The sequence below is a fragment of the Microtus pennsylvanicus genome, chromosome 4 (genome assembly GCF_037038515.1).
Source record: "Microtus pennsylvanicus isolate mMicPen1 chromosome 4, mMicPen1.hap1, whole genome shotgun sequence".
Taxonomy (NCBI): Eukaryota; Metazoa; Chordata; class Mammalia; order Rodentia; family Cricetidae; genus Microtus; species Microtus pennsylvanicus.
In genome coordinates, this window is record NC_134582.1 from 60,240,033 (window position 1) to 60,267,434 (window position 27,402).

Consider the following 27,402-nt stretch of genomic DNA (forward strand, 5'->3'; position numbering starts at 1 on the left):
TGTAACAAATTCGTTTGTATTATGGGTATCACAAGAATTGTGTTTTTTTATGTGTTTTTTCACAGCCGGCTCCAGAGAACCTTGGTGAGTCTGCTGGAGATTTGCCCTAGCATGCAGGGTAAGACAGCTATGGGGTGAGTGACAGGGACAGAAGCACCAGGGTGTGCCGACCCAAGGGGAAGGCGGCAGGTGGAATGCAGCAGAAGACAGCGTGACTGCAGCAGTGACCTGAACTTTGCTCAACTCTGGCTGGCTCCGTTCACCAGGACCCATCTGCCCAGCTGAAAAACAGAAGTACAAGAAAGGCCAATAAAATGGCTTTCGGGTTGAGCGATTTTAGACACTCATTTCCTAGTTAGTCACTCATTCCCACCTTCCACGCTATGGTTACTGACGTACGGAGTGACCAATGCTATCCCTACAATCACCTGACACCCAAGGGATGTGGAGAGGACAGAGTATGCATCCAAATCCTCCGTCTAGTCCCCAGTCTGGCGCCCAGGAGGGTCTCAAGGAATGAGCGTCCCCCTCAGTTAATCAATGCAAGTTAAATTAGAATCTGAGGCAACAACTTGTTTCCTTCTGATTGTTTGATTAATGAAATCCTCTTTCCTCTCGTGAACATAACATTCAATGTGGTTTTTTTTCTTATTTCAGTCAAAGATATAGATGAGGGAATTGATCGAGACATATTCAACATCAATGAAGGTTTGTGGATTTTTCTTCATTCTTTTTTTGTTACCATATTTAAAATATTTTTACTATTTGTGTGTGTGTGTGTGTGTGTGTGTGTGTGTGTGTGTGTGTGTGTGTGTGTGTGACACAGTACATGTATAGAGGTCAGAGAACAACATGTAGGAGTCGGTCCTCTTTTCCCACCACATGGGTTGCCAGGGCTCGAACTCAGGTGGTCAAGGCGTAGTGGCAGGTGCCTTTTACTGCCTGAGCTGTCTCGCAGGGCCCCTCTTAGTTCTTTTTATTATCATATTTTACTTATGTACGATGGTGGCTTTCCTTATGACATTTTAATGCATGTATATAACATATTTGTTGCTGTCTATCCCATTGCCCTCTCTATTTCCCTCTAGTTCCCCAGGCTCCAGCACCCTCCACCCACTTCTCAGTTAGTCCCACTCTACTCGCTTGGTTTTTCTCTCCTCTTGGGAACTGATGTGTGTCATTAGGGTTTCTTACAGCAGTCTGGGTGTGAGGGGTCATTTGCAACTTAATATGGCTACACTGATCAAGAAAATACCTTTTCTTTATCATGGGCAACTTAACAGTGGCTATACTGATAAAGAAAATGTCTCTTCCACATGAAGCAACTTTTAACCTGCCTATAGATCGTGGTGGGTGGGATCTTATGAGCCTTCTCTCTTTGGAATTGTTAAAACATCATCTATTATGTGGTATGCAAACTCAATTCAATAACACGAATTATCTGAATTCTTCTCTTAGGTTTGGGACTGGACCTTTTTGAGGGAGACATCAAACTCAAGGTGAGTTGCCGTGATGCTTGCATGGTGAATGATGGGAGCCAGCTGTGAGTATCTGAGGATGGATGGGCACAGGCTGCTTGTTGAGACTCTGTTTCTGAAGGTGCAGCCGCCGGTGGCGCTAACTCCCTGAGATGCTGTCCAGGAAGGACTCATATGTCTGTATCTTCATCTTCCATCGCTCAGGGTTTCTGTGCGGTGAATGTCACTATCTCACATATGTGGTGCTCTGATTTTAATAATTGCAGCAATAAGAATTTTCATTTAAAAACAGAACTGGTTTAACTGATTGAAGCAGAATAAAACTGAATTTCTAAATATCTCCGATCTTTTTATCAAAAGAAATAGTAATAACGCTATTATTGTTATTCTCCCCTTCCCCATCACTACAAATGGTGAGATCAAGGAAGGGCTCTTCCAAAGCAGCTCTTAGAGTGCTGATCCTGACCTAGCTGTCACGACGCCATGCTGAATGCATGTGTAGATGTCTATGCAGAGTAATGGGGTTTAAAACTTCAGTGTCTTACTGGACATGGTGGCCTGCCACACACCTTTAATCCCAGCACTCAGGCAGAAACTTGTTGGCCTCTAAGTTCAAGCAGCCTGGTCTACATGGTAAGCCAGGGCTGCACAGTGAAACCCTGCCCCCCTCCCAAAAAAAAAAAGCAAAACAAACCAACCAACCAAAAAACAAAAGTTCACTGTCTTAGGCACTTTTTAAAAAGAAAATCAAGAGATCATTGTTTGTTTGCCACATTTTTAAAAATTTAAGAACTTAACTATCCCTTTGTAGGTGTTGGCGTCAAACATAGATACTTAATGTGTTTGTAATTCTTATATTGGAATTATGTTGTAAGTTTGTATAAACTTACAAAAACAGACAAATTAACAAGATCATTCATAATTTACAATATATACGGCCTCAGACACAGACATTATCCAATAGAGCTTAGTGATCTGCAAAATCACACCATTTCCCCCAGAACTCTGCAGGAGAGAGGATGACAGGGTAGGAAGAAGAGAAGAAAGGGAAATGGGGAGAGAGTTGCCACTGAAAGCTTTCCCCTGGTCCTGGACCCTCCTTTCTCTCTGCTTCTTCTTCTCACCTGAGCCAGGGCATCACACAAGCCCTCTGTGCCGAGGACAGCCAGTGGGTGACTCTAGCCCTGCCCTGTCCCTGAGCCCCAGGCTCCCTTGGTACACTGCATGTGAACGTCTACAAGACACTGCAAAGCTCAGGTGTCCTCTGACCCTCCCCACGAGAGCCCTCCCCTAGAATCTTCCTCTCCAGCTGGTCAGCATTGCTTCACTTCCTTCACCTCAAGGAAATGCATAAAAGCTTCAAAAATCCCCTTTGCTCCTAAGCTATCCCCACCCCTTCCCAGCCCGTTCGCGCTCCCTGCCATCCTGTCTATAACTCTCCTGAGTCACACACCTTCCCCACCATCATAATCCAAGCCCTGTCCTTTGGTTCCTTGTACGTTTCTCATAGCCTTCAAACTCATCCTCCTGTTTCAAATATTGCATTTCCCTCTCTATAATCTTTTCCACTTGGAAGCCCATTTCCCATAGTAAAGTTATCTTCTACATGGGTGGCTGTGGCAGAGATGACTCAGTAGATAAAGCACCTGCTTTTCAAGTTTGCAGACCTTGCTGCGTTTATTACCCAGACGTATCTGTTGCCTGGGATGACATTTGTTATATTGCCAGAGTAGATAGACTAATAAAACATCATTCATTTTCATTATAATGTTTAAATTACTTTACAAATATTTTTATTCATCTCTTTTTATCCTATGTGTATGAGTGTTTTGCTGGCATGTATCTCTGTACTGTGTGTGTGTCTAGGGCTACTGGAGCCATAAGAGGTCATTGAGACTCCTGGAACTGGGGTTATGGGTGGTTTTGAGTTACCACATGGGTGCTGGGAATAAACTAGCCCCTCTGCTCTTAAGAACAGCAAGTGCTCTAACAGCTGAGCTGTCTCTCCAGGCCCTCCTTCAGAAAAATTTGAAAATTTTCATCCATCTATGTCTGTTTTTTTTTCCTGAGATGCATATTTTTAAAGTGGTTTAGTTATCACTTTCCTTCTGTATGTTTACTTATTTATTTGTACATGTGTGAGCCTGCATTTATTTATGTATATTATATGTACGCTGTGTATGTGTACATCTGTGTGAGCCTGCTTTTGTTTATATATATCATATGCATGCTGTGTGTGTGTGAGCTGGCATGAAATTATGTGTACCATATTTATGCTGTGTGTGCCTGCATGTTTGAGCCTGCATGAGGTTACATGTACCACATGACTGCAGTTGCTCATGACTGCCAGAAGAGGGCACTGGATCCTCTAGAGTTACAGGCAACTACGAGCTGTTGATGTGGGTGCTGGGAACTGAACTTAGATCCTCTTAAAGGGCAGTAGGCAGCCTTAACTATGGAGATATCAATAGCCTGTTCTTATGTGTTTTTAATATTTAAACATCTAACAGTACTTATAGTGGAGTTTCCAGCAATCTTTTTTGAGTATCATTTCTTCTTTAGCTTCATGTTAAATATATAAATTAGTTAGTTATTTCCATAAACTTTATTAAATTATGGCCAAAATTCAGACTCATGCCCCATTGGTTTGAGCTACCAGGAAGAACTGTAAACTCCACTTATTTCAAGATTGATTATTGATTGGCTTTGTCTAGTTTACCTAACTGATCCTTTTCGCATTTATTTTTGACAGCCGCAAGGGAAGAGTTCCATCATTGGAGACATCTTTAGATGGCCACATACCATTCCGTATGTTCTAGATGATAGCTTGGGTTAGTACTCACTTTGGAGTATCCACAGCTACTGTGTGTTCCTGGGATGATAGATTAATGTCTACTAGAATGGCCTTGTGTGGTGCTAAGGCTTTTGTTGTTCCTCTGTGTGGCTATGCACATTCACTTAAAAAAAATAAGCAAAATGTAGAATTAAAAGATCTTAAATAATTCTGCCTGAATATAAGTTGGATTTTGACCAATTTAAGAATAATTCAGTCAACCTTGATGGAGATTACTCACTTTGTGTTGAATGCTTTGGTTGGAAGCATTACCTCACCCCCTAACACCCCTATACCCAAAGAGTCTGGGATATTTGGTGGAAAGTTCCATTCCAAGCCACCGCCCCTGGGTGTTGCCTTAGTTCAAACATAGAGATTAAGGAAACACTCTTGGTTTTAATAAGGCTTGCTCTAGATTTTATTGCTATTTTTAATTCATATTCTCTTTCCTTCACCCTCTCTCACTCCTCTCTCTCTCTTTTCTTCCTTCATCCCCCCTTCTCACTCCCTCCCCTTACACTTCTTCTCCTGCCCCCTCTCTGTGTGTCTGTGGATGTGAGTGTAGTTCTGTGGTAGACAAAGAAGGGTGCTGGAGCCCCTGGAACCGGAGTTACAGTCAGCTGTGAACCCCTGACATGCACTGAGGACTCAGGTTGGGTCCTCTGGAAGAGCAGTGCTTGCTCTTGACCATAAGCTATCTCTGCAGCCCCAATAGTCTTTCTTTTAAGGCAACATTTCCTCATGTTTAGGTATTTATTTATTCCTTGCAGAGCTAATGGTAGAATCCAGGCCTTGGGTATGCTAGCAGATGGAATACCATGGATCACTGCCATATCATAAGTGATCATAAAAACAGATTCATGTTTATTCCTTCTAGTTATGTGTATGTGTATATATGTTGTGAGTGAATACCTCATATTTGCAGTGCTGGCAGAGGGCAGAGGAGACATTGAATCCCCGTGAACTGCTTGGAGTCATTGCATGTCAATTTTAGGAACCGAATTTCAGTCTTCTAGCTGAGCAGTACAAAAGCTTAACTATTGAGCCAGTCCCACAGCCTTAGTCCTAGCACAGGGTGTAAAAATGAGTAAAATTCACAAAATAACCAATCAAACAAATTTATAGAAAATGGCTTTGCTTTGCCAAGATTTTATTTTGCCAAGTCCAGGTGTTAACAAGAGTCCACTATCTTTTATCTTTTCAGAAAATATATAGTTCCTAGCTTAGTAGCCAATTATTAAAAAGTCAGAAGAGGGCTGGGGAGATGACAAGCATGAGGATGGGAATTCAGAAATCATATAGATGCTTGCTGTGTATAGGAACTAACTGTAATTGAGGAACCCCAGAGCAAGGTGGCTATGGAGACTAGCCATATTGGAAAACTCTGAGTTTGATTGAGAGACCCTCCCCTAATAATTAAGGTAGAGGAGCCATGGAGGATGAGTTCTGAAATCATCCTGAGACTCCACATCCCGTGTACACTCCTGAAGATTCTGAAGTAATATTGGTTACATCTGCACCCATATCCATTAACCAATGTTATTTATTTGTACTCTCAGCTTTGGTCTTTGATCATTTATAGAAGTTTGCCAAAATATATGTTTTCTATTTTATACTTGAATTTTTTTAATATTTATTTCTTTATTATGTATACAATAGTCTGTCTGCAGACCAGAAGAGGGCACCAGACCTCATTACAGATGGTTGTGAGCCACCACGTGTTTGCTGGGGAATTGAACTCAAGACCTTTGGAAGAGCATGCAATGCTCTTAATCCACTGAGCCATCTCTCCAGCCCCTTATACTTGAATTTTTAATCCATCATCTATGTTTATTCCTTCATCCAGAGCAGTATGGTTTTTTAAAAAACTTTATTTATTTATTATGTATACAGTGGTCTGTCTGGATGTATGTCTGTAGGCCAGAAGAGAGTGCCAGATCTCATTACAGATGGTTGTAAGCCACCATGTAGTTGCTGGGAATTAAACTCAGGACCTCTGGAAGAATAGCCAGTGCTCTTAACCTCTGAGCCATCTCTCCAGCCCCGGAAGTATGGTTTTTACAACAGGCACAGGATTTTTTAATTTTCCTGGGGAGGCATGTTCTCCACAGTGATTGGGAATGACTGGACCACATCTGATCTGGAGGCCCATGAGAGGGCCCCCCCCAAGGAATTTCATGATGGTAACAGTTGCCTTGTCTGTTTCTTGTTGGTCTACATTCATTGGTCCAATGTCAGCCTTTGCTGTATCTTCCACATAGTCCAGAAGATTGACATCTTCTATTTTGTCATTCCCAGAGGAAACATTATTTCTAGGAATACCTTCTCAGATGTCCTATTCTACCATAATTAAAACATTTAGTATTTTGATGTCTCTTCATATCTTTGGAAACTGTTTCTCCTACCCAAGCCTCAATATTATAGTCAAATGACTCAACATTGACTGTGTGCAGAATCCACTCAGCCATTTGTGCTGATCTGACCTTTAAAGGCACAAGTATCTTTTTGCATTCTACACTGGCATTTTCAAAAGCCAGAGATTCAATAAGTATTTGTCTAGCTTCTAGATCTGTTACCTCTATTTGTACAGCTTCAGTTAATCTTTGTAAAAAGTCACTAAAGAGTTCTCTTGGGCCTTCTATGACCTTAGTATATGATTCAATTCTGCTTCCTAGTTCTTGAATCCTGTTCAAAGCATTTAAGGTTTTTGTGTGGCATAGGGACAAGATGTGATCATTGTAAATAGCTTGGCTCCGTGGATCAGCATAGGGGTCCTTGCCAAGAATTTGACCTTGGGAAGCCTCCAACCCTTTAACTCTACCTTGCTGCTCTAGAGCTTTAGCCTCCTCTCTCCAATAGTTCTTCCACCATAACTGCAGCCCATCTTCTAGCACCACTAAGATTAATTAAAACCAATGTTTGAGAAACCCATATCTTTACCATCTCCCTAACAAATAGTGAATGTATGCCATAAGATACTACTGTTTGCTTAATTTCTTGTAGAAATCTTTTAATCATTCTACACATGTGATTCTAAGGTTTAAAATTTTTACTTTAATGCTATCTTCTCATCTTTAGATATTATCTGGAATTACTAACAAATTTAGTCAATTACTTAAAATCTGCATACAGAGGTTTGTTTTTTTTAATTTTTTTATATTTATTTATTATGTATACAATATTCTGTCTGTGTGTATGCCTGCAGGCCAGAAGAGGGCACCAGACCCCATTACAGATGGCTGTGAGCCACCATGTGGTTGCTGGGAATTGAACTCAGGACCTTTGGAAGAGCAGGCAGTGCTCTTAACCTCTGAGCCATCTCTCCAGCCCGCATACAGAGGTTTGAGTTGAGCAGAATATCAAGGAACCCACAGCTGGCAGGCAGTTGCAAGTAGCAAAACTATTGGTCAAAGCCTGGCATTTGCAGATCCAAACTGGAAATGCAAGCCAGAGCAGCCCCTGCTCCGAGAGTCAAAGCTAGACCTGATCATAGTAGGTCTGGCAGAAGTTGCGGAGGAGTTTTGGCAAAAAGCAGCGGGTGACAGCAATTCAACCACATAGTAGGCGGTACCAAGCCAAATGAGCAAAGGCGGCAGGAAATTGCCAAGTCACCATGCAGCAGGCCAGCCAAACGTGTGCAGCTGTGAGCCAAGAGGGTAGTTCAGCTGCAGCGTGGTAGTTTAGCTGCCTGGGGTGGGAGAAGGCCACAAACAAGGCTCTGGGCAGGGTCCAATAATGGCATGGACTCTGCCATGTTGGTCGCCAATTTGTTGGCATACAAAAGAGTTCCACAATAGCCCGAAATGGAGTATAACAAAGGTTTATTTATCTGGGGATAAACTCACAGAAAGAATAAAGATCTGCAATCCTCTGCATGTGCTGGGAACTGGAACAAAATTCAGTAGCCAAAAGGCCCACACATGCTTTTATATTACATGAGACAATGCCCATTGTGGGCTGCTATCTTAAAGGCCATTGGCTGAAGGGGTTCCCACAGCTTCCACCCACATGCACACACACACACATGCCACATGCCCACACATGTGCACAATACACACACACACAAAGGAAAAGGGTGGGGATAGTCAAAAGAATCTAATACAAAACTAAAAAAAGCTTTTCATACAAAAGAAATTCAGTTATGAGCTAGGTGTGGTGGGGCACACCTGTCATTCCAGCCCTCCTCTGGAGGAAAGGCAGATGATCTGAGCCCAAGACCTGACCAGGGTAAGAGAGAGATGGATAGAGACAGAAACAGACAGGGACAGAGAGAGAGAAACAGAGAGGGAAAGAGATAGACACAGAGAGAGACAGCCAGAGAGACAGAGAGAGAGAGAGGCAGACAGAGAGAGCTGACAGAGAGACACAGAGAACACGAGCCAGCCTGGCTCAACTGTAAAGAGCTCAGTTTCTCTGTGAACTGGAGAAGCAGTGCCTCTGATGAATATGAGTCTGAAAAACACCCTTTGGGGGAAATATGAAAAATAATGTCTCTTAAGAACCAATCATTTCTAGAGATGCTGCTGTGCAATTTGACGACCTCAGCGATGACACAGATGGAGCTGTTGTCAGTGACAGAGCTGAAGGTGATAAGACAGCAACATGGACTACCAAATGTGAAAGCAGAGCCGCAGTCACACACAGAGGAAGGTCCACAAGGACAAGGTCAGGACTTTCTCCAAAGATAGTGATTGGTTATCAGTCCCAGGCAGACTCAGCTACTAGGAGCGACTCCACTACTAAAAATAGGTTTGTTGTTTAAGAAGACACCTGAGTGTTCTCACAGGAATGTAACACACAGTCGAGACTGGGAGCCGAAACAAAGCCTCATTCAAGCAAAGTGGACTGCATTGAAGGCTGATTCCACATAAATGTTGCTAAGATATAAGAGAAGTCTCATTCACCTTTGTCTTGTACTTCTGTGTTCATGTCTCCCCCCCCCCTCACTCCCCAATTTTTGCTACTGTGAGCACTATCCCAATCAAAGAATTGCAGTATACGCCACCCCAGAATCTGCCCGTAGATGTGGCCCACCCTGTAACAGCTGGTTATTACCATAATACACACATTTGCCTTGCCACAGTATTCAAAAAAGAACTTGCATTTCTGTTACCTTAGCAGGAAAGGATCTACTTCTGCTCCACTCCGTGCAGGAGTGTGTCTTGCAGTTTTCCAGCAACCTCGTGTCCTTCCACAACATGCTCCTTGCTGGCCTCTTGCTGATGGCTGCTAAGTTTAATTTATTGGCTTTCCTCCTTCATAACATTATTGATTCTGATTTCAGTTTTTCATTTGTTTTGCTTTTGGTTTTTTTTCTTCTTCATGTAACATTAGTAAAGAATCCAGAAATATGACAGAAAGGTGGAATAAACATTAAATTTGCACATTCTTTGGTAATGTTTCTTATAACTACAAAGCTTTGCTACAACTTTATGCATTTCCCTCAAGTAGTAATCGATGTCTGTCTGTGTGATCCCTAAACATCATTGTAGACTATAAAATGTAACACCATAATTACATTCTTAATAGAATTAGTATGTCTGCTTTTGAATGTTTATACTGAACTTTAACACTTTGTATTACTTGGGTTATTTTGCTCTGGTTACAAATGGCTCAAGAAGAAAAACAGTCCCATCCATATTAAGACAGTGCACAAAAGTGTAGGTAAAATGTGTACAGTTACTTGACGTTAGATAACTAGAATTGTCCTTTATTTATCCACCTGTGTAGAAGGAATCTGTACTTTGTATTGCAAGGCAGTCTCTTGTGTCTTCATAGTGTCTTCTCCACGCACAGCTGAAGTTTGGAGCACTAGGTCATTATTTTCTTTGTTATAATTTTTAATAAATTGGATAGGTAGTATCACATATGTGATTAAATTGATGTGGCTGTCTTTTTTTAAAAAAAGTTAAGGCACAGTTTTTCAGTCTTAGGTTAAATAATGTCCTTTGAATATGTTAAAATTCATGAGAATTGGGATTTTGATGTATCACTATTTGGTAGAAACAGTGGCTATAAATTTGTTGACTTTGAAAAGTTTTTACTTAAAGAGCAGAAAACTAGCACAAGGAGAGTATAGGGGAACAGGTGCTAAGAATCTTAGCGTTATTATCTGAATAAAACAGAATAAACAAGTATTAAGAACTATTTATATTGGTCAACTGTTGCACTATGGCTTTCCGTAAACTTGAAATCTTGATCTATTCTTTCCTTGTATCATTTCAAAGCAAACTTGAAGATATTTTGTCTGTAATACACAATTGTATAGTTCAGATCCTATGAAATGAGGTGTGACTATTATAGACCAAATGGTAAGCTGAACTATGGTAGCAGAATGGAAATCACTAGTTGAGAGAAAAATGTCTTTACATGGTTATTATTATGGATTCATCCTTTTCACACTGATTAACTTGTAAAGATCCTTTAAAATAAAAAAAGGAACAAGGCTGAAGCTCACTTGGTAGAGAGCGTGTCTGGTACGCAGTCCTTGTGCATCACACTCATCAGGGCTCTCCACAGACACCTGGCTCTAAGTGAGGGACCAAGAAGAGGGTACTGAGTGCGGGGATGACCAAGGATGCAGCTCAGCCTAGGGAACAACTGTTCAGAAAACATGATAGGTTAAGAAGTCAGCATGGAGTTGGGTACTGGTGGTGCATACCTTTAGTTCCAGAATTTGGGAGGCAGAGGCAGGCAGAGCTCTGTGAGTTCCAGGCCAGATTTGTCTACAGAGTGAGTTCTAGGATAGGCTCCAAGACTACACAGAGAAAACTCTACCTCAAAAAAGAAAAGAACAAAAATAAAAAGAAAAAAAAAAGAATTCAGCATAGATTCTCCAATTCAAATAAACAACTTTTTATATAATTGAAATTATGGTGCTCTAGGTTTTTCTGGTTCTTTAAGTTAATGTATTGCATTTTTCTTTTTGTATTTTTAAATGACATTATTTATCTATTCTGTTTGTGTGGGTGCCACAGTGTACATGTGGACTCAGAGGAACCTTGTCACATGTAGGTCTCAGGAACTACTCCAATGCCGGGCGGTGGTGGCGCACGCCTTTAATCCCAGCACTCGGGAGGCAGAGGCAGGCAGATCTCTGTGAGTTCAAGACCAGCCTGGGCTACAAGAGCTAGTTCCAGGACAGACTCCAAAGCTACAGAGAAACCCTGTCTGAAAAAGCAAAAAAAAAAAAAAATTTCTCCAATGTTTGCTGAGATCCTGAGATTTTCAGGAACTTCCTTCATCCTTGGGATGAGAAGATTTCCCACATGAGCCAGGTCAAGCATTCTTCAAATGACTCACACTTAGCCAAGGCCTGTGGTAGTAAAGACACACGGTAAATGGACAGCTTACCCTGCTCGAGGTCTCTGCAGTTTGTGATGCTTTCACACATGTTCTGCTTGGTTCACAGAAGGATGAAGGTCTCCTCTCAGAGCTTCACTATCGGGCCCCGATTCCATCTGGCTCTAAGACAGTGATGTGGTGACCTTATTTTAAGAATCTCAGTGCACACTTTTGTCTTCCATCAGATATGAACGCTAAAGGAGTTATCCTCAAAGCCTTCGAGCGTTACCGCCTTAAAACGTGCATCGACTTCAAGCCCTGGTCTGGAGAAGCTAACTACATATCAGTGTTCAAGGGCAGTGGGTAAGTTAAAGGGTTACCTGGTAAGGTTCTGAGGTGGCTATTGTTCTCCAAGGAACAATAGACACTGCAGTAATCATTCAAGGTCTGGATTTTAGGTGGGGCAACAACTTCCTTTACTATCTGGGCAGAGCATGACCTTTAGACCTGGTTTCTCTGGCCATAGAATTAAGTTTTTTTACAATATTAGAAGGCCTGCCTGGTATGTGTCCATCCCTGGGTTAGAGTCACAGTACTATGAAAAGGAACGAGTAGGAAGGAACAAGGAGAAAGGGGGAGAAAGAAAAAAAGAAAAGAAAGGAAGGAAAGAGCAGTCAACCTGGTAATAGAGAGATGGCTCAGTTGCTGAAATACTTGCTGCAAAGCAAAAAGACCTCCTGAGTTCGGATCCCCAGCACCATTTGAAAAAAACCATAGATGAGACAGACCACTTTTCATTCAGGGAGATAGGAGCAGATTCACTGATGTCACTGGCCAGCCGGCCTAGTCAAATTGCTGATCTTCAGGTTCTGTGAGAGACCCTGTCTCAAAATGTAAGGTGGAGGGTAACTGAGGACGACACGCTTCTGGCCTCCACACTCATACACACCTGCATAAATATGTGTACACAGATACACATTCAGGAAAAGACATAAGAAAACTGAAAATGGTTTCATTCACACAACCAGACTACCAAAGTCAACAAACAGTAAGTGTGAATGGATGCCATTTATCCTATAGCCCTGTGAGCTTCATATCATTGACAATGGAATATTCTTTATTCTCCCTGCTAGTAAAATGTACTGTACATAGTGTGGGAGTTCATTTTAGCTGAGTAAGTCTTACTACTTGAAAGGTGGCAGTGTCATTGATCTGAACACAGTGATTCTGAGTGATTGTTGTTCCTATAAAACTCCTATCTGTTAATTGATGAGATAACTCAGTGGTTAAGACCCTAGATGCTCTTGTAGGGAACTGCACTCTGTTCCCAGCATCCGTGTTAGCTGGCTCACAAACGTCTGTGATTCCAGTTCCAGGGGCTCAGCTCCCTCTTATGACTTCCGGGGTATCCAACCACATACTTAGGACCTAGACAGACACTCACAGAGATAAACAATGAAATTAGGAAACAAAAGAACTCGTGGTGAAGGGCATAGCAATGCCCGTTTAGAAAGGGTTGTGATTCCCAGGATGAGCACGGCTGACTTCTCACTTTGTTTATGCTGAGAGCACTTCCATGGCCACACCCAGCAAGAGGACATGCGCAGTTAAACAAGTGGGCTAGGCAGTGAGGCCTCTGTCTTGTGACCTCGTGTTCCTTGTGCAAACAGCCTGTCCCTGATCTGCACACTCTCCCTCAGGTGCTGGTCTTCAGTGGGAAACTGGCATGTTGGGAAGCAGGAGCTGTCCATCGGGGAAAACTGTGACAGAATAGCAACGGTTCAACACGAGTTCCTCCATGCCCTGGGATTCTTGCATGAGCAGTCTCGTTCTGACCGAGATGACTATGTCACAATAGTTTGGGACAGGATTCTATCAGGTATGTTTCTCTTATATACTTAGCTATAGGTCAACTTTCTGAGGATGTTTGCATCAGGACCAGCCTGGCGATGGGTGTCTGTGCTTTGATACCAGATGTACTTGACTGTGTCTACAAATTCATCTGATATCAAATTGCAATCAGTTATCCAATAGAAGGATGCTAAGCAGCCTGGTGTCTTCTATATATACACTCAGGGTAATGTTTTAAAATGATTGTCTTTGGATCTCATGATGGCTCAAAAAATAACATTTTGAATTTCCCATTATCTTTATATACATATATGGGCAACAAGGTGATATTCTGCTATGTACATATTAATAAAATAGCACATTTAGAGCCTCATTAAAATAAACTCAGTCACCATGCCTGTCACTTCATGAAGTATTTTTTTGTAAGAACTCATTTGCTGCAAAGACACTTATTTGAAATTTTATAATAATATGTGCTTTATGAACTATAGTCAATGTAATTTAAATGCAAGTGCAAGAATCCCAGTAACCTTTGAGTCCTCAATGATGTCCATCTTTTCTAATGACGCTGCGCCCATGTTATCAACACAGGCTCCCGTTTTAGCATACTCCCTAAAGACCTGCTTTTACCCGGTCTGCTGTGAGCACATTAAACCATGAGCATTGCTAGCCGGTGACTCTGAATGTTTCCACAGTTTCACAGAACCTTCCTCTCCAACAACAGTTGGTAGAAATTAGACTTTTGGCTGGACTGGAAGTGTCAAGTTGTTCGTTTGACTGTTGCTATCACAGTTGTGCATGATAGCGGGTCTAAAGACAGGGGTGTCTGGAACACATGACACTCAGGAGATAATGTGCACAAAGTTTGCTCTATTATATTTGCTATTTCTCGGTTTAGAGAGTTTAGTAAGAGCAGCTTCATTTTATGAACATAAAATAATTGATTAAAATATATCCAGGCAGAGAATACAATTTCGACATATTCAGTGACAGTGAGACAGATTCCCTGAATGTACCCTATGACTACACCTCGGTCATGCACTACGCTAAGACAGCTTTCCAGAACGGAACAGAGCCCACCATTGTCACAAAGATCTCAGATTTTGAAGATGTGATTGGCCAACAAATGGACTTCAGTGACTATGACGTGTTGAAGCTGAACCGGCTGTACAACTGCTGTAAGTGATGGGCACCTTGAAAGGACCTCTCCTTGCTGGATAAGGGATGTTCTGGACACCATTGGGGTCTCTGAGATCAAAAAGTTTGATTTAAAAAAATATCAGAATATCACCCAGGTCCCCTTCTACTAACCATTTTCAGCACTTGTCTTCTTACAAAGATTGGCTTGAGATTTACTAAAGCAGCTGGAGTCCTTGCAGAATGAGCCCCATGCTGACTGTCGAAGGGTTTGCTAAGTCCAGTGCAGACCGTTTCTATATTCAAGAATCTTTTTTTTAAAAAAAATATATATTTATTTATTTATTTATTATGTATACAATATTCTTTCTGCGTGTATGCCTGAAGGCCAGAAGAGGGCACCAGACCTCATTTCAGATGGTTGTGAGCCACCATGTGGTTGCTGGGAATTGAACTCAGGACCTTTGGAAGAGCAGGCAATGCTCTTAACCACTGAGCCATCTCTCCATAATGAAATGTGCAGTTGTCCCGTAAGTGAGACAAAATAACCTTTGCTGTGGCATTAAGGTTTCACTAACAGGAGGAATATTGACTTGGTTTTCCACAAATAGACGAGAAGAAAGGGTTGGTGTGGACTGGGAATTCACACACACAAACTAAGTTCGTTTTGGGCTTCTGCAGGCAGAGAAGTGTTTCAGTCAGAAGGTTTCACAGTCAACCAGATGTTCCCTTTTCAGTGACGTTCCTCATAGTTCTGTGACCAGCTCAGGCTTGACCGCTTATGTCACTATGTTCAACAAATGCTCACATCGGTTTCCTTGTTTGCTTTTGTAGCTTCTTCGCTGAGTTTTATGGACTCCTGTGATTTTGAGTTGGAAAATATCTGTGGCATGATCCAAAACTCAGGGGACAATGCTGACTGGCAAAGGGTTTCACAGGTCCCCGGGGGCCCAAAGAACGATCACTCCAATATGGGCCAGTGCATAGGTAACGGATTTCAGGATCAGTGGCTCCAGGCTTCTTCTTCAGTCTGAAAGATGGGTGATTCATCTCTCATTTCTATCAGAATTATTACTGGCTTTAAGATAATCTGTCTTTATTATTCCAAATATGTGCATGTGGTCACAGGCATGCACATATGATTGTGTGTGTGAGGTCAGGAGTACACACATGTGATTGCAGGTGCCCTTTATGCATGTGTGCTTAGATACCAGAGGTGTTAGAATCCCTGCAGTTACAAGCAGTTGTGAGCTGCCTAACATGGGTACTGGGAATGGAACTCTGGTCCGTTGCAAAAACATTAGGTGCATTTAGCGACTGAGCAATTTCTCCATCTCCTCTACCAGAATTAGTATTGGTAGCCTGTTCAGTTTCTCCGAAGGAATGAGACTTGTGCACGGTGATGAGATGCCGTTTCTCTGCCTTACTCACTCAGAATGGCTTCCGTTCTACATCTCACAGCTTGTTTCTGTGAGGTCTACCTCACTACCTATGCGGAGCAGACCACAATGCACCTCCTGCATCCACTTTTATTCCAGGGGCTGTGTTGTCTCTCTCACACGTCACAGAATGTAGGAGAGGAATGAGCACCGCTGGGCTGTGAGTCACTCCACAGAGAATCCTAGCTGGATGTAATTGTGTGTCCTGGGTACCAAAATACCTACAATGATGACAACAAGCTCCAGTCTAGGTGTTTCCAAATTCTTCCTGTTTTTGCAAGCCGTAGCAAGAGAAAGGGTGTCTAACTATGTCTCATTTGCAAACTCCCTGCTTATAGAACTGCATCATAATGCCCAGCACAATGTCATGTTCTGTTTGCTTCCTCTTGCTATACCTGAGTACCCGAGACTGGGTGCTTTATTTTAAAATATCACTTTCTTATGGTTATGGACACGGGATAGTTTAAGAGCAGGGTACTTGGTGTCATCTTGTCAGCTGTAGAGGGACATTCTGCTGCATCCCAGGGCAAGGGTCACCACATGATCACACAGAACATTCTGCTGGCTCAGGTCTCTTCTGAAAAAGTCACAACTGCTCACACTCATGACTTCGTGTAATTCTGTCACCTCCAAAGATTCCACTTCCAAATGCCCTCAACATAGAAGTCTGAAAGTTATTTCCCATGTGTGAACTCTGGGGCAACCCAGGCTGTAGCATCCATGCTTGGTGGGAGCTCAGCAAACACTAAAGAAAGCAGCCCTAGCCCAGAGCTCTGCTGTCTTCCATTGTGCTTCTGTGCCCGCAACAGATTCCGGCTTCTTCATGCATTTCGACACCAGCTCTGCAAATGCGGGGGACACAGCAATGCTGGAGAGCAGAATGCTGTACCCCAAGAGAGGGTTTCAGTGCTTGGAATTTTACCTGTACAACAGTGGAAGTGAAACCAACCAACTGAAAATCTACACCCGGGAGTACACTGCAAGCCACCCAGACGGGGTTTTAACCCTACAGAGAGAAATACAAGGTACAGTATCCACAGTCTCCCAGTTTGGATGCAGGTGAGACCTCTTCAATTACTGTGGCTACTTGCAGCAGAGCAGGGGGTAAAAATATCGACTTTCAATAGAACTTATCTGCCTTATTTGTAAAGAAGATAAAATAAAGGTCCTTACTTAGAAAACAAAGCTGGTCTCAGGAACTGTGCATAGTAATAAAAATACACTGTGAACTCTGGGTGACATGGGGAGTAAAGAAAAAATTAAGGATTATTATGCGTTAATATGTATGTAATCGCAAACATTAAAGTATTGACATACACACACACTCTCTCTCTCTCTCTCTCTCTCTATATATATATATATATATATATATATATATATATATATATATATATATATATGTCATTGTCCACATTTGGGATGCAGATTTGCGCAATGAACAACCTGTGGGCCTACAAATAAAAGACAATCACACAAGACTTTTCAGAACCTGTTTATAAGTCCTTCTGGGCCTATGGGTAAGAAGGACCATACTGAAGCCAAACCTTCAAATGTAGATGGAAGGTTTTGTTCAGTCTGTAATCTATCCATGGGCAGTAGCACTTTCTGTAATCTGATGTTTACAATTTATTTCCTGACAGTTTCAATTGTCATTCAGTGCTGATATAGTCGAGCTTCCCTCCAGTATGAACCGACAGTTTGCATGACTTTCTGTCCTGTTGTCACGGGGGCTCCTGAAGTGCTTCTGCACGCCGTTTCTCACTGGAGTAGGGGTAGATGGTAGTTTGACTTTCCCTTCCCAGCTTCCCTCTTACCAGAGGTATCCTATGACTGGAAGAGAGACTCACCTCTCATTTCCACCTTAAGTGAGCTAAGAATCTCCCTATCCAGTGAGCTAGATGTGCAAGACAGGAAGGAAGTGGATGGCAGCAAAGGTGGTTGCCACTGTTGGGTAAGCATTTGTAACGCCGAGTCACTGGGAATGAACGGGACGTGGCTTCCTGGGCTTGTAGATTTCTGTTTAACTCTGCTTAAATTCCACTGAAATTTAAGTATTCCAGTTTTGTTAGACATACATAAAGAAATCTTTATGAGAGTACCAGCAAATCACAGATGTTAATATGGCTCGGTTATTAACTAAGACAGAATACCAGGTAACTGGTAAGCAGAATGGAGCTCTCAGAGATTGGTGCTTACCCATCTCTGAGAAAGGGTGAGCTAGTTGAGAGCAGGCATGTAAACATTCAATACCCAGTGGACAGTCCAGCCGCAGCAATGCCCTGGGATAAAGAATTGAGAAGCCATTCACCAAATCCATAAGTATCTTTGGCTCACCAACTATTATTTCCCTTTAAAGTATAGAATTCTAATACTGACCATGTCAGGAAGGAATTCATAATCCTTCATCACCCTTGAAACAGTGACTCTTTCTGCAGATATACCCATTGGGAGCTGGCAACTTTACTACGTAACATTGCAAGTGACTGAGAAATTCCGAGTGGCATTTGAAGGACTCCGAGGCTCTGGATCATCATCGGGTGGTCTGTCTATCGATGACATCAATCTCTCAGAGACCAGCTGTCCTCACCATATCTGGCGTATACCGAATTTCACACAGCTTCTTGACAGCCAGAATACAGATGTGTACAGTCCTCCATATTATTCTCCTAAAGGCTATGCTTATCAGGTTTACCTGGATCTGAATTCCTCGAATAGAGTAGGGATTTATTTCTACCTGATCTCTGGTGCCAATGACGATCAATTACAGTGGCCGTGTCCCTGGCAACAAGCCACAATGACACTCTTGGATCAAAATCCTGACATCCGACGCCGTATGTCAAACGAGCTGAGTATATCTACAGACCCAACGATGAACGATGGTTTGTAGCTTCTTATTTTCCTCATGGCTAGGGACTTGATCATTGTTCAAGGAGGGATGGTCATTTGGGAACGAGAGATTGCATTGTTGGCTAGTTATGGAAGTTCAGCCTCGAGGTAAGGATTTTCAGCTTCAGGGAAAAGATTCAGTTGTGGAAGACCCAGGCCGAGGCTGTTAGGAATGTTAGCAAAGACTGCGACACTGGGATTTTATCGTCCCTGCATTCTAGGTATTGGCCAAGGAGTGTTGGCTTTAGAGGCTGGCATGCTTGGGTCTAAGTCAACATTTTCTTTTCATTAGTCATGTGATCCCGAAGAAAACCCTTCCTGAAGTCCCACTGTTCTTGGCTGTCATACCAAGGCAGGAACAATAGCCTCATAGAATCGTTAGGAGAATTAGGGAGGTCAATATGGAAGGCTGTGGGGAGGGAGAGCTCCTCTGACAGTGAGTTTCATTCACCCATGCTGCCTTGGTCCCACTGCTGGCTCTGTGGGACACAATCAGCTCTTGGGAAGAGGATTTTCAGTCAGAATGGAGCTGCTGGGACACTGGTGGCAACAGCAAGGAAGTGGGTGGTGACATTTTATTAATGCGCCATAGAGCGTTGTCACCGTGGTGGCTACATTCCAAGTCTCAAAAAGAGTCATCACCCAGGGAGCCATGATCACACTTGAAATTTCACCAGTCTTTTGTCCCTTCAAACTGACGAGAGGGAAACATAGAATTATGGGAAACCGAATATCATCAAAGGAATTTTATAAATCGCAAGGATGGATCAAAATGGCATAGGAAAAATAGTGACTGAATCTGAATGAAAAAAAAATACAGAAACTGGAGGGTTTAAACATGCAAGATATTTCATTCTTTCCAACACGTCCCTCCGGATGGCACTGAAATGCCATTAAGTTCAGTTTATGAGATAAATTGTTCTTTGCTCTTATAGGAAACTCTCAGCCACTCACTGCCTTAACTCAGTTTAAAGGACCAATTGCAGCTCAGAAGGCTTCTGAGACTTGATCCCACCAAACAGAAGGGTTTTTGTAACAGACACCATACATAGGGGTTATATCCCCACCTGGTAGCTCTCAACTCATTGTCTAGGAGCAGTAGTTCTCAATCTGTAAGTCCCAACCCCTTGAAGGTAGTCAAACGCCCCTTCACAAGGGTTGCCTAAGACCATCAGAAAACATAGATACTTACATCATAATTCAAACTGTAGCAAAATTACAGTTATGAAGTAACAGTGAAAATAACTTTAGGGTTAACATAAGGAACTGTCTTAAAGGGTCGCAGCCTTAGGGGGCTTGAGAACCACTGGTTTAGAGTTTGGTTCTCACTCATGAGCAATCTCATTTCCTGAGGTGCAATGTGAATGAAAGTTGCACTGATGTGCCTAGGGCTACATCATAGGTCAATGGCATCAATCAATCCTAGTTGTGTCTCACAGCCTGGGCTTTCCTACCACTGAAAATTATGATGATGCTAAACACAGCCTATTAACATAAATTGTTTTTTTAGGTAATGGAAACTATTTTTGGGACAGGCCTTCCAAGCTGGGAAATGTGGCTTCCTTCCCTAATGGAACTCAGTATTACAGAAGCATAGGCTATGGTACCTGGGCCTTTATAACCTACGAGAGGCTGAAGAGCAGGGAGTTCGTCAAGGGAGATGATGTTTACATCCTACTAACTGTTGAAGGTATAGAAGCAGCAGTAGTTTGATGGGAGCTTGTTCCTCATTGTAGCCGTTGGCTGTCCGCTGTGTTCTTCTGGGTTTTGTTTTTAGATTTGTTATAGGATGTGGGAGGAACTGGACACAGATGGGAACTTTTTTGTATGAATGATTAGAAATATGAAAATAGCTTAATTTGAAACATCAAAGGTTATAGAGTTAAACATTTATTTACTATTTTATGGAGTAACAGTTGAAATCTTTAGGCTGGAAATGTATTATCTTATTTCCTCACACAGGAAACACAACACCCTGGGCAGGAGGTTGGCCTTCAGAGCTCCAACTGACAGCCAAGCATGGCAGTTGTCACCCAGCTCCCCAACTTGGGGTGTGTGTGTGTGTGTGTGTATACCAGTGGCTGCTTTAAGCTTTAAACACCACCACCCACCATGTTTTTTGAGACAGTCTCTCACTTCTACCTGGTAGACTGGCTGGCTGGTCTCTAACCCCGTTATTCGCCTGTCTCCCTGGCTCTCTACTGCTGAGATTATAACGATGCATGACCTCATATGGCTTTTTCTTAAACATGGGGTCTGGAGAGTGACCTCAAGTCTGCTACCAAAAGCCACTTTTGACTGCACACAAATGCTGCTGGATCATGCACCAAGATCACATACTTTTGTCACAAGCCTGAACTCTGAGTATTATCTGGGGTCAACAACAAGTACCACAAAAGTTGATTTCCACCATGTTCTCTCCTTCCCTCTGCAGATATATCTCACCTCAACTCTAAGTCGACCATCCCAGACCCCTCCTTGACCATCCACAGTTCCTGCTCAGAGGTTGAGTGTCAGAACGGCGGGATCTGCACTGTCCGTGACGATAGAGCCGAGTGCAGGTGAGGGCTCCCTTGGGAGGTTCACTGTCTCACTCTCTCACTAGATACCTTCTTGTCCTGCTGGAATTGATGCTGATAATGCGCAAGGATGACACTGAGGAAATGTCTTAGTTAGGGATTCCATTGCTGTGATGAAACACCATAAGAAAAGCAGGTTGGGGAGTTAACGATTTATTTGGCTTATACTCTTACACTGTAGTCCCTCATTGAAGGTAGTTAGGGTAGGAACTCAAACAGGACGACCCCAGTTAAGACTCCTAGCAGTAGTAAAGAGGGTGTAAATAATAAAGTCTTAGCTGGGGTCATCCTTGTGGATTTCCCTAGCACCTGGTTTCTCCTTACCCCATAATGACTCTTTCTGTCAAGATATCTCTTTCATTGCTCCCCCTCTCTGTCCCTCCCCCAATGCAGTTATCTCGAGTCTTCATGTTCCCACCCTCCATTCCCTCCTTACTACTCATCTTCCCAGTTTATCTAGGAGATCTTAACTATTTCCCTTTACCAGGGCTGTCTATGTGTGTCCTTCTTAGGGTCCTCTTTTTTTCCTAGCTTCTCTGAGACTGTGTATTGAGCCTGGTTATCCTATGCTTTACTTCTAATACCCACTTATGAATGAGTACAAGCCATATTTGTCTTTCTGGATCAGAGTTACCTCACTCTGGATATTTTTTCTAGTTCCATCATTTTCCTTGCAAGTATCAAGATGTCATTGTTTTGTTTTGTTTTTTTACCACTGATTAATACTCCATTGTATAAATGCACCACATTTTCTTTATCCTCTCTTCAGTTGAGAGGCATTTAGGTTGATTCCAGGTTCCGGCTATTATGAATAATGCTGCTATGAACATAGTTGAACAAATGTCTTTGTGGTATGATTGTGCATCCTTTGGGTATATGCCCAGGAGGGGTATTGTTAGGCCCTAAGGTAGATTAATTCTCACTTTTCTGAGAAACTGCCATACTGATTTCCAAAGTGACTGTAAAAGTTTGCACTCCCACCAGCAGTGGAGGAGTGCTCCCCTTACTCCATATCTTCTCCAGCATAAATTGTCATCAGTGTTTGGTATCTCAGAGTTGTTGTTGTTTGGTTGATTTGGGTTGTTGTTTTTTTTTGTTTTGTTTGTTTTTTTTTTTTTTTGCATTGCCCTAATGGCAATGATGTTGAGCAATTCTTTAAATGTCTTTTGGCCATTTGAGGTTTTTTTCTGTAGAGAATTCTCTGTTTAGGTCTGTACCCCATTTTAATTGGATTATTTGATATTTTGATGTCTATTTTCTTTAGTTCTTTTTGTATTTTGGAAATCAGTCCTCTGTCAGATGTGGGGTTGGTGAAGATCTTTTTCCACTCTGTAGGCTATTGTTTTGTCTTATTTATCATGTCCTTTCCCTTACAGAAGCTTCTCAGTTTCAGGAGGTTCCATTTATTAATTGTTGCTCTCAATGTCTGTGCTACTGATGGTATATTTAGGAAATGGTCTCCTGTACTCATGCATTCAAGGCTACTTCCCACTTTCTCTTCTATCAGGGTCAGTGTAACTGGATTTATGCTGAGGTCAAGTCCAAATGTGGACTTGAGTTTTGTGAATGTCCAGGATAGAGATGGATCTATTTTCATTCTTCTACATGTCAACATTCAGTTACGACAGCACCATTTGTTGAAGATGCTCTCTTTTTTCTATTGTGCAATTGTGGCTTCTTTGTCAAAAATTTGTTCATATGTGTGTGGATTAATAACAAGATCTTCGATTCAATGCCATTGATCCATGCGTCTGTCTTTATGCCAATACTAAGCTATTTTTATTACTATAGCTCTATAGTAGAATTTAAAGTAAGGGATGGTGGTGGTGATGCCTCCGGAAGTTCCTTTATTGTACAGGATTGTTTTGGCTATCCTGGGTTTTGCTATTTTTCCATATGAAGTTGAATATTGTTAATTTCGATGACTGTGATTGTGCTGGGATTTTGATTGGGATTTCTTTGAATCTGTAGGTTGCTTTTGGTAATATTGGCGTTTTTAATTTTTTTTTTTTTTTTAGTTTTTTGAGACAGGGTTTCTCTGTAGCTTTGGAGCCTGCCCTGGTACTAGCTCTTGTAGATCAGGCTACAGAGATCCGCCTGCCTCTGCCTCCCAAGTGCTGGGATTAAAGGCATGCGCCACCACCGCCTGGCTAATATTGGCATTTTTATTGTGTTGATCCTACCTATCCAAGACTATGGGAGACTTTTCTGATATTTCTGAAATATTTTCTGATATTTCTTCAATTTCTTTCATTAAAGACTTTAAGTTCTTGTAATACAGGTCTTTCACTTGTTTGATTAGGGTTATCCCAAGATATTTTATATTATTTGTGGCTATTGTTAAGGGTTATGTTTCTCTGATTTCTTTCTCAACCTGTTTATCATTTGTATATAAGAAGATTACTAATATTTTGAGTTAATCTTGTGTCCTGCCACATTACTTGTAAAAACCTAACACTGTCTCTATCCCAGTGGGGCCTCCAACTGTAAAAACCTGAAAGTTCCGAGAGCTCTTTGCTCTACCATACAGTTCGTGCCTGTACTACAAGTACTAAGGTACTAGGCCTGTACGGAACCAGTTGCGCACGCCCCTTGGGAATGGAGCCTGGACAGTTAGAAACGTACAGACAGACACAGAGTCAGAGAGATGCGGACACAGGTCATCCTTGATACAAGAGGGCCAAGTGCCAAGTTTATTATGCTCAGAGAAAGCTTATATAGAAATCCTTAGCCACGCCCAGTTCTCGGGATTTTTCAGCTGCAGGCCTCGTGTTCAGATCGCATGCTCAGAGCAGCTGCAGGCGAGGTCACGTGCTCAGAGCTCCTGCTCAGTTCGCCTGCAAGCCAGGTCTCATGCAGGCACAGGTGTTTTGCACACTTCAGTAGGCAAAGAATCTGAAGTAGGCAAAGAAAATCAAGGGGGCAGGAATCTGCAGCTTCCAACAATTACTGAAGGTGTTTATCAGCTATAGGAGTTCCCAGGTAGAGTTTCTGGGGTCACATATGTATACTACCATATCATCTGCAAATACTGAGAGTTTGATTTCTTCTTTACCAATTTGTATCCCCTTGATCTCCTTTCGTTGTCTTAATGCTCTAGCTAGAACCTCCAATTCTATACTGAATAGATAAGGGGAGAGCAGCCAGTCTTGTCTGTCCTGATTTCAGTGGAAACACTTTGTGTTTCATTCAATTTAGTTTGATGCTGGCTGTTGGCTTGCTGTATATTGCCTTTATTAAGTTTAGGTATGTTCCTTGTATCCCTGATTTCTCCAAGACCTTTATCAAAAGAGGGCGTTGAATTTTGTTAAGTTTTTTCAGCACCTAATAAGATGACTATGTTTTTTTGTTTCTCTTAGTTTATTTATATGGCGGATTACATTGACTGATTTTTGTATGTTGAATCATCCCTGAATTTCTGGGATTAAGTCTACTTGATCATGGTGGATTTATTTTTAATGTGTTCAGGGATTTGGTTTGCCAGTATTTTATTGAGTATTTTGACTGCAGTTGAATTTTATGGAGGCATTTTCTTAATTGAGGTTCCCTCCTCTCAGATGACATCAAGCTGACATAGAACTGTCCAGAACAGTTACTCTTTTGAACTCCATTTGGGTCTCTGGCTGCCACTATAACAATTATTTGTGAGGACATAGTGCACTAGACTCTAACTGATGGAATTACATATATTATTATAGTACACATTATATTACATATCTTATTGTATTACATGTCTTATTATATTACATATCTTGTTATATTACATGTATTATTATATTACACATCTTATTATATTACATATCTTATTGTATTACATGTCTTATTATATTATGTGTTATTATATTACATATCTTGTTATAGTACATGTCTTATTAGATTACATATCTTATTATATTATATATATTATTGTATTACATGTCTTATTATACTATGTGTCTTATTATATTACATACTTTATTATATTACATGTCTTATTATATTACATCTTATACTACATATCTTATTATTTATATTACATGCCTTATTATATTACACATCTTATTATATTACATGTCTTGTTATATTACATATCTTGTTATATTACATGTCTTATTATATTACAGCTTATATTACATATCTTATTATATGACATATCTTATTATATGACATGTCTTATTATATTACAATCTTATTATATTACATATCTTATTATATGACATGTCTTATTATATGACATGTCTTATTATATTACAATCTTATTATATTACATATCTTATTATATGACATGTCTTATTATATGACATGTCTTATTATATTACATGTCTTCTTTATTAACATATCTTATTATATTACATATCTTATTATAATACTACATGTCTTAATGCTCACAGCAATCCTGTCCCTCCACTCTGCAGGTTCTCAGGTCCCCATTTTCTAGATGAACATGCTGAAGTGCTGAGTCCTTAGCCAAGGTGTGGAGCCCACAATAGTGGACCAGATCCCCTCAGGTGGCTTTCTCCCTTCTTCCCCAGCTCCTAACTCGGTATCAGATTAGTTATAATCCTCTCCTGGTGCTCTCTTCATTGGTTCAGGTAGTCTAGGGTCAAATAGTTACCTGCGTCAGTGACTATCTGTGTTCAAATATGCAAGGGCCCTTTAACTATGAAGACGTTCACAGTTAAATGTCACCCATACGATTCCATAAACGTCACCGTATCTCTTCGTGTAGGTGTCCTGCAGGAGAAGACTGGTGGTACATGGGAAGACTGTGTGAGAGGAGAGGGTCCACCCAAGACACCGTTGTCATTGCTGTTTCTTCCACTGTCGCCGTGTTTGTCGTGATGCTGATCATCACTCTTGTCAGTGTCTACTGCACCCGGAGGAAATACCGCGAGAAGATGAGTTCAAATAGCGCAGCCTTGAACATAAGAAACGTAAGTTGAGTGTAATGGCTATTATTCAAACCCTCTGGAGGGAACCCATGTAGAAGAGCTTGGCATGTTTACAATCTTCTTCATTTTTAACCTTGTGCATCTTACTAAGTTGGCTGATGGGAGACTATTTGCACTCCCATTGTCACCACTGTGAATCAGAGTCTGAACCTGCGGTCTTCAGAGCCTTTTTGGAGGGGCCTCATTATTCTCTAGGAGTTATTTCTGGTTGTTTATGATTTTTCTGGGGTGAACCACACAACTGACCCACACAGATGACTTTCCCTGTACGTCTCTACCTCCCTAACAAGGGGGACATGGCTTATCAGTGTCTTTGTTCTGAGGGTCTTCAGATGGCTGGACTCAGGAAGTGGGTGGATGTGTGTTTGGGGAAGTGTCTCTCTTAATACAGGTTCCAGTGACATCTGCCTTCTTCTGGAGATACTGTCTTCAGGGCAATATTTTTTCTTGTGAAGGGTTTTAAGTTTGCCTCAGATGAAACTTCTAAATGACCCCAGCATGAATCCTCACCATGTTTTCCATCTGAGACACTAAAGCCACAAAGGCATAACATCTTCCCAGGGTCAGAGCAGGCATGTCAGCCGAGAGGGGAGCCAGGAGACTGCCATGGGGGCTTCATTTGAAAACCTGACTCTTGCATTGTGACCCACAAAACAGGCAGCTTTAATATTTAGGAATTGTGTCATTGATTGTATTTTCTCCTTTCAGCAACATGCTTTTTGAATATTAACTCAATCAGACAGCCAGCAAGTGAGATGAAAAGGATTCTTCATCATGGAAGAATTTTTCACAAAAGCCATATGACCTTCACAGCATTCCAAACCAACCATCTCTGTAAATAGCTGAACGAATAATAAATCATTATTTTGGTAAAAATCAAACTGGTGATCTCTCTCCCTCCCTGCCTGTCTCAGCAGTTCAGGCCTCCCTAGGTGCATTACTCTGGCAGTAAAAGGAAGAAAGCAGAGACAGCTTTCCAAATTA

At 41.6% G+C, this 27,402-nt stretch overlaps 1 protein-coding gene across 1 annotated transcript; it reads left to right on the plus strand.

The window, feature by feature from the left end:
• The first annotated feature begins 383 nt into the window (after nt 1–383).
• Nucleotides 384–27,402, plus strand: LOC142848995 (meprin A subunit beta-like). Its single transcript, XM_075971136.1, has 14 exons — nt 384–546; nt 658–708; nt 1,459–1,499; nt 4,231–4,309; nt 11,841–11,958; nt 13,296–13,474; nt 14,406–14,624; nt 15,418–15,570; nt 16,832–17,047; nt 18,458–18,901; nt 20,419–20,598; nt 21,343–21,469; nt 26,196–26,400; nt 27,127–27,402. The coding sequence occupies exons 1-14, from the start codon at nt 384–386 to the stop codon at nt 27,139–27,141; spliced, it is 2,190 nt and encodes a 729-aa protein (XP_075827251.1). The 3' UTR covers nt 27,142–27,402.

What these genes read in the sequence shown, in the direction of transcription:
- LOC142848995 (XM_075971136.1), top strand. Translation starts at nt 384, where the DNA reads ATGGTTACTGACGTACGGAGTGACCAATGCTATCCCTACAATCACCTG. An exon ending in AGACCCAACGATGAACGATG is followed by an intron (nt 18,902 to 20,418) that starts GTTTGTAGCTTC and finishes TTGTTTTTTTAG; the next exon opens with GTAATGGAAACTATTTTTGG. An exon ending in CATCCTACTAACTGTTGAAG is followed by an intron (nt 20,599 to 21,342) that starts GTATAGAAGCAG and finishes TTCCCTCTGCAG; the next exon opens with ATATATCTCACCTCAACTCT.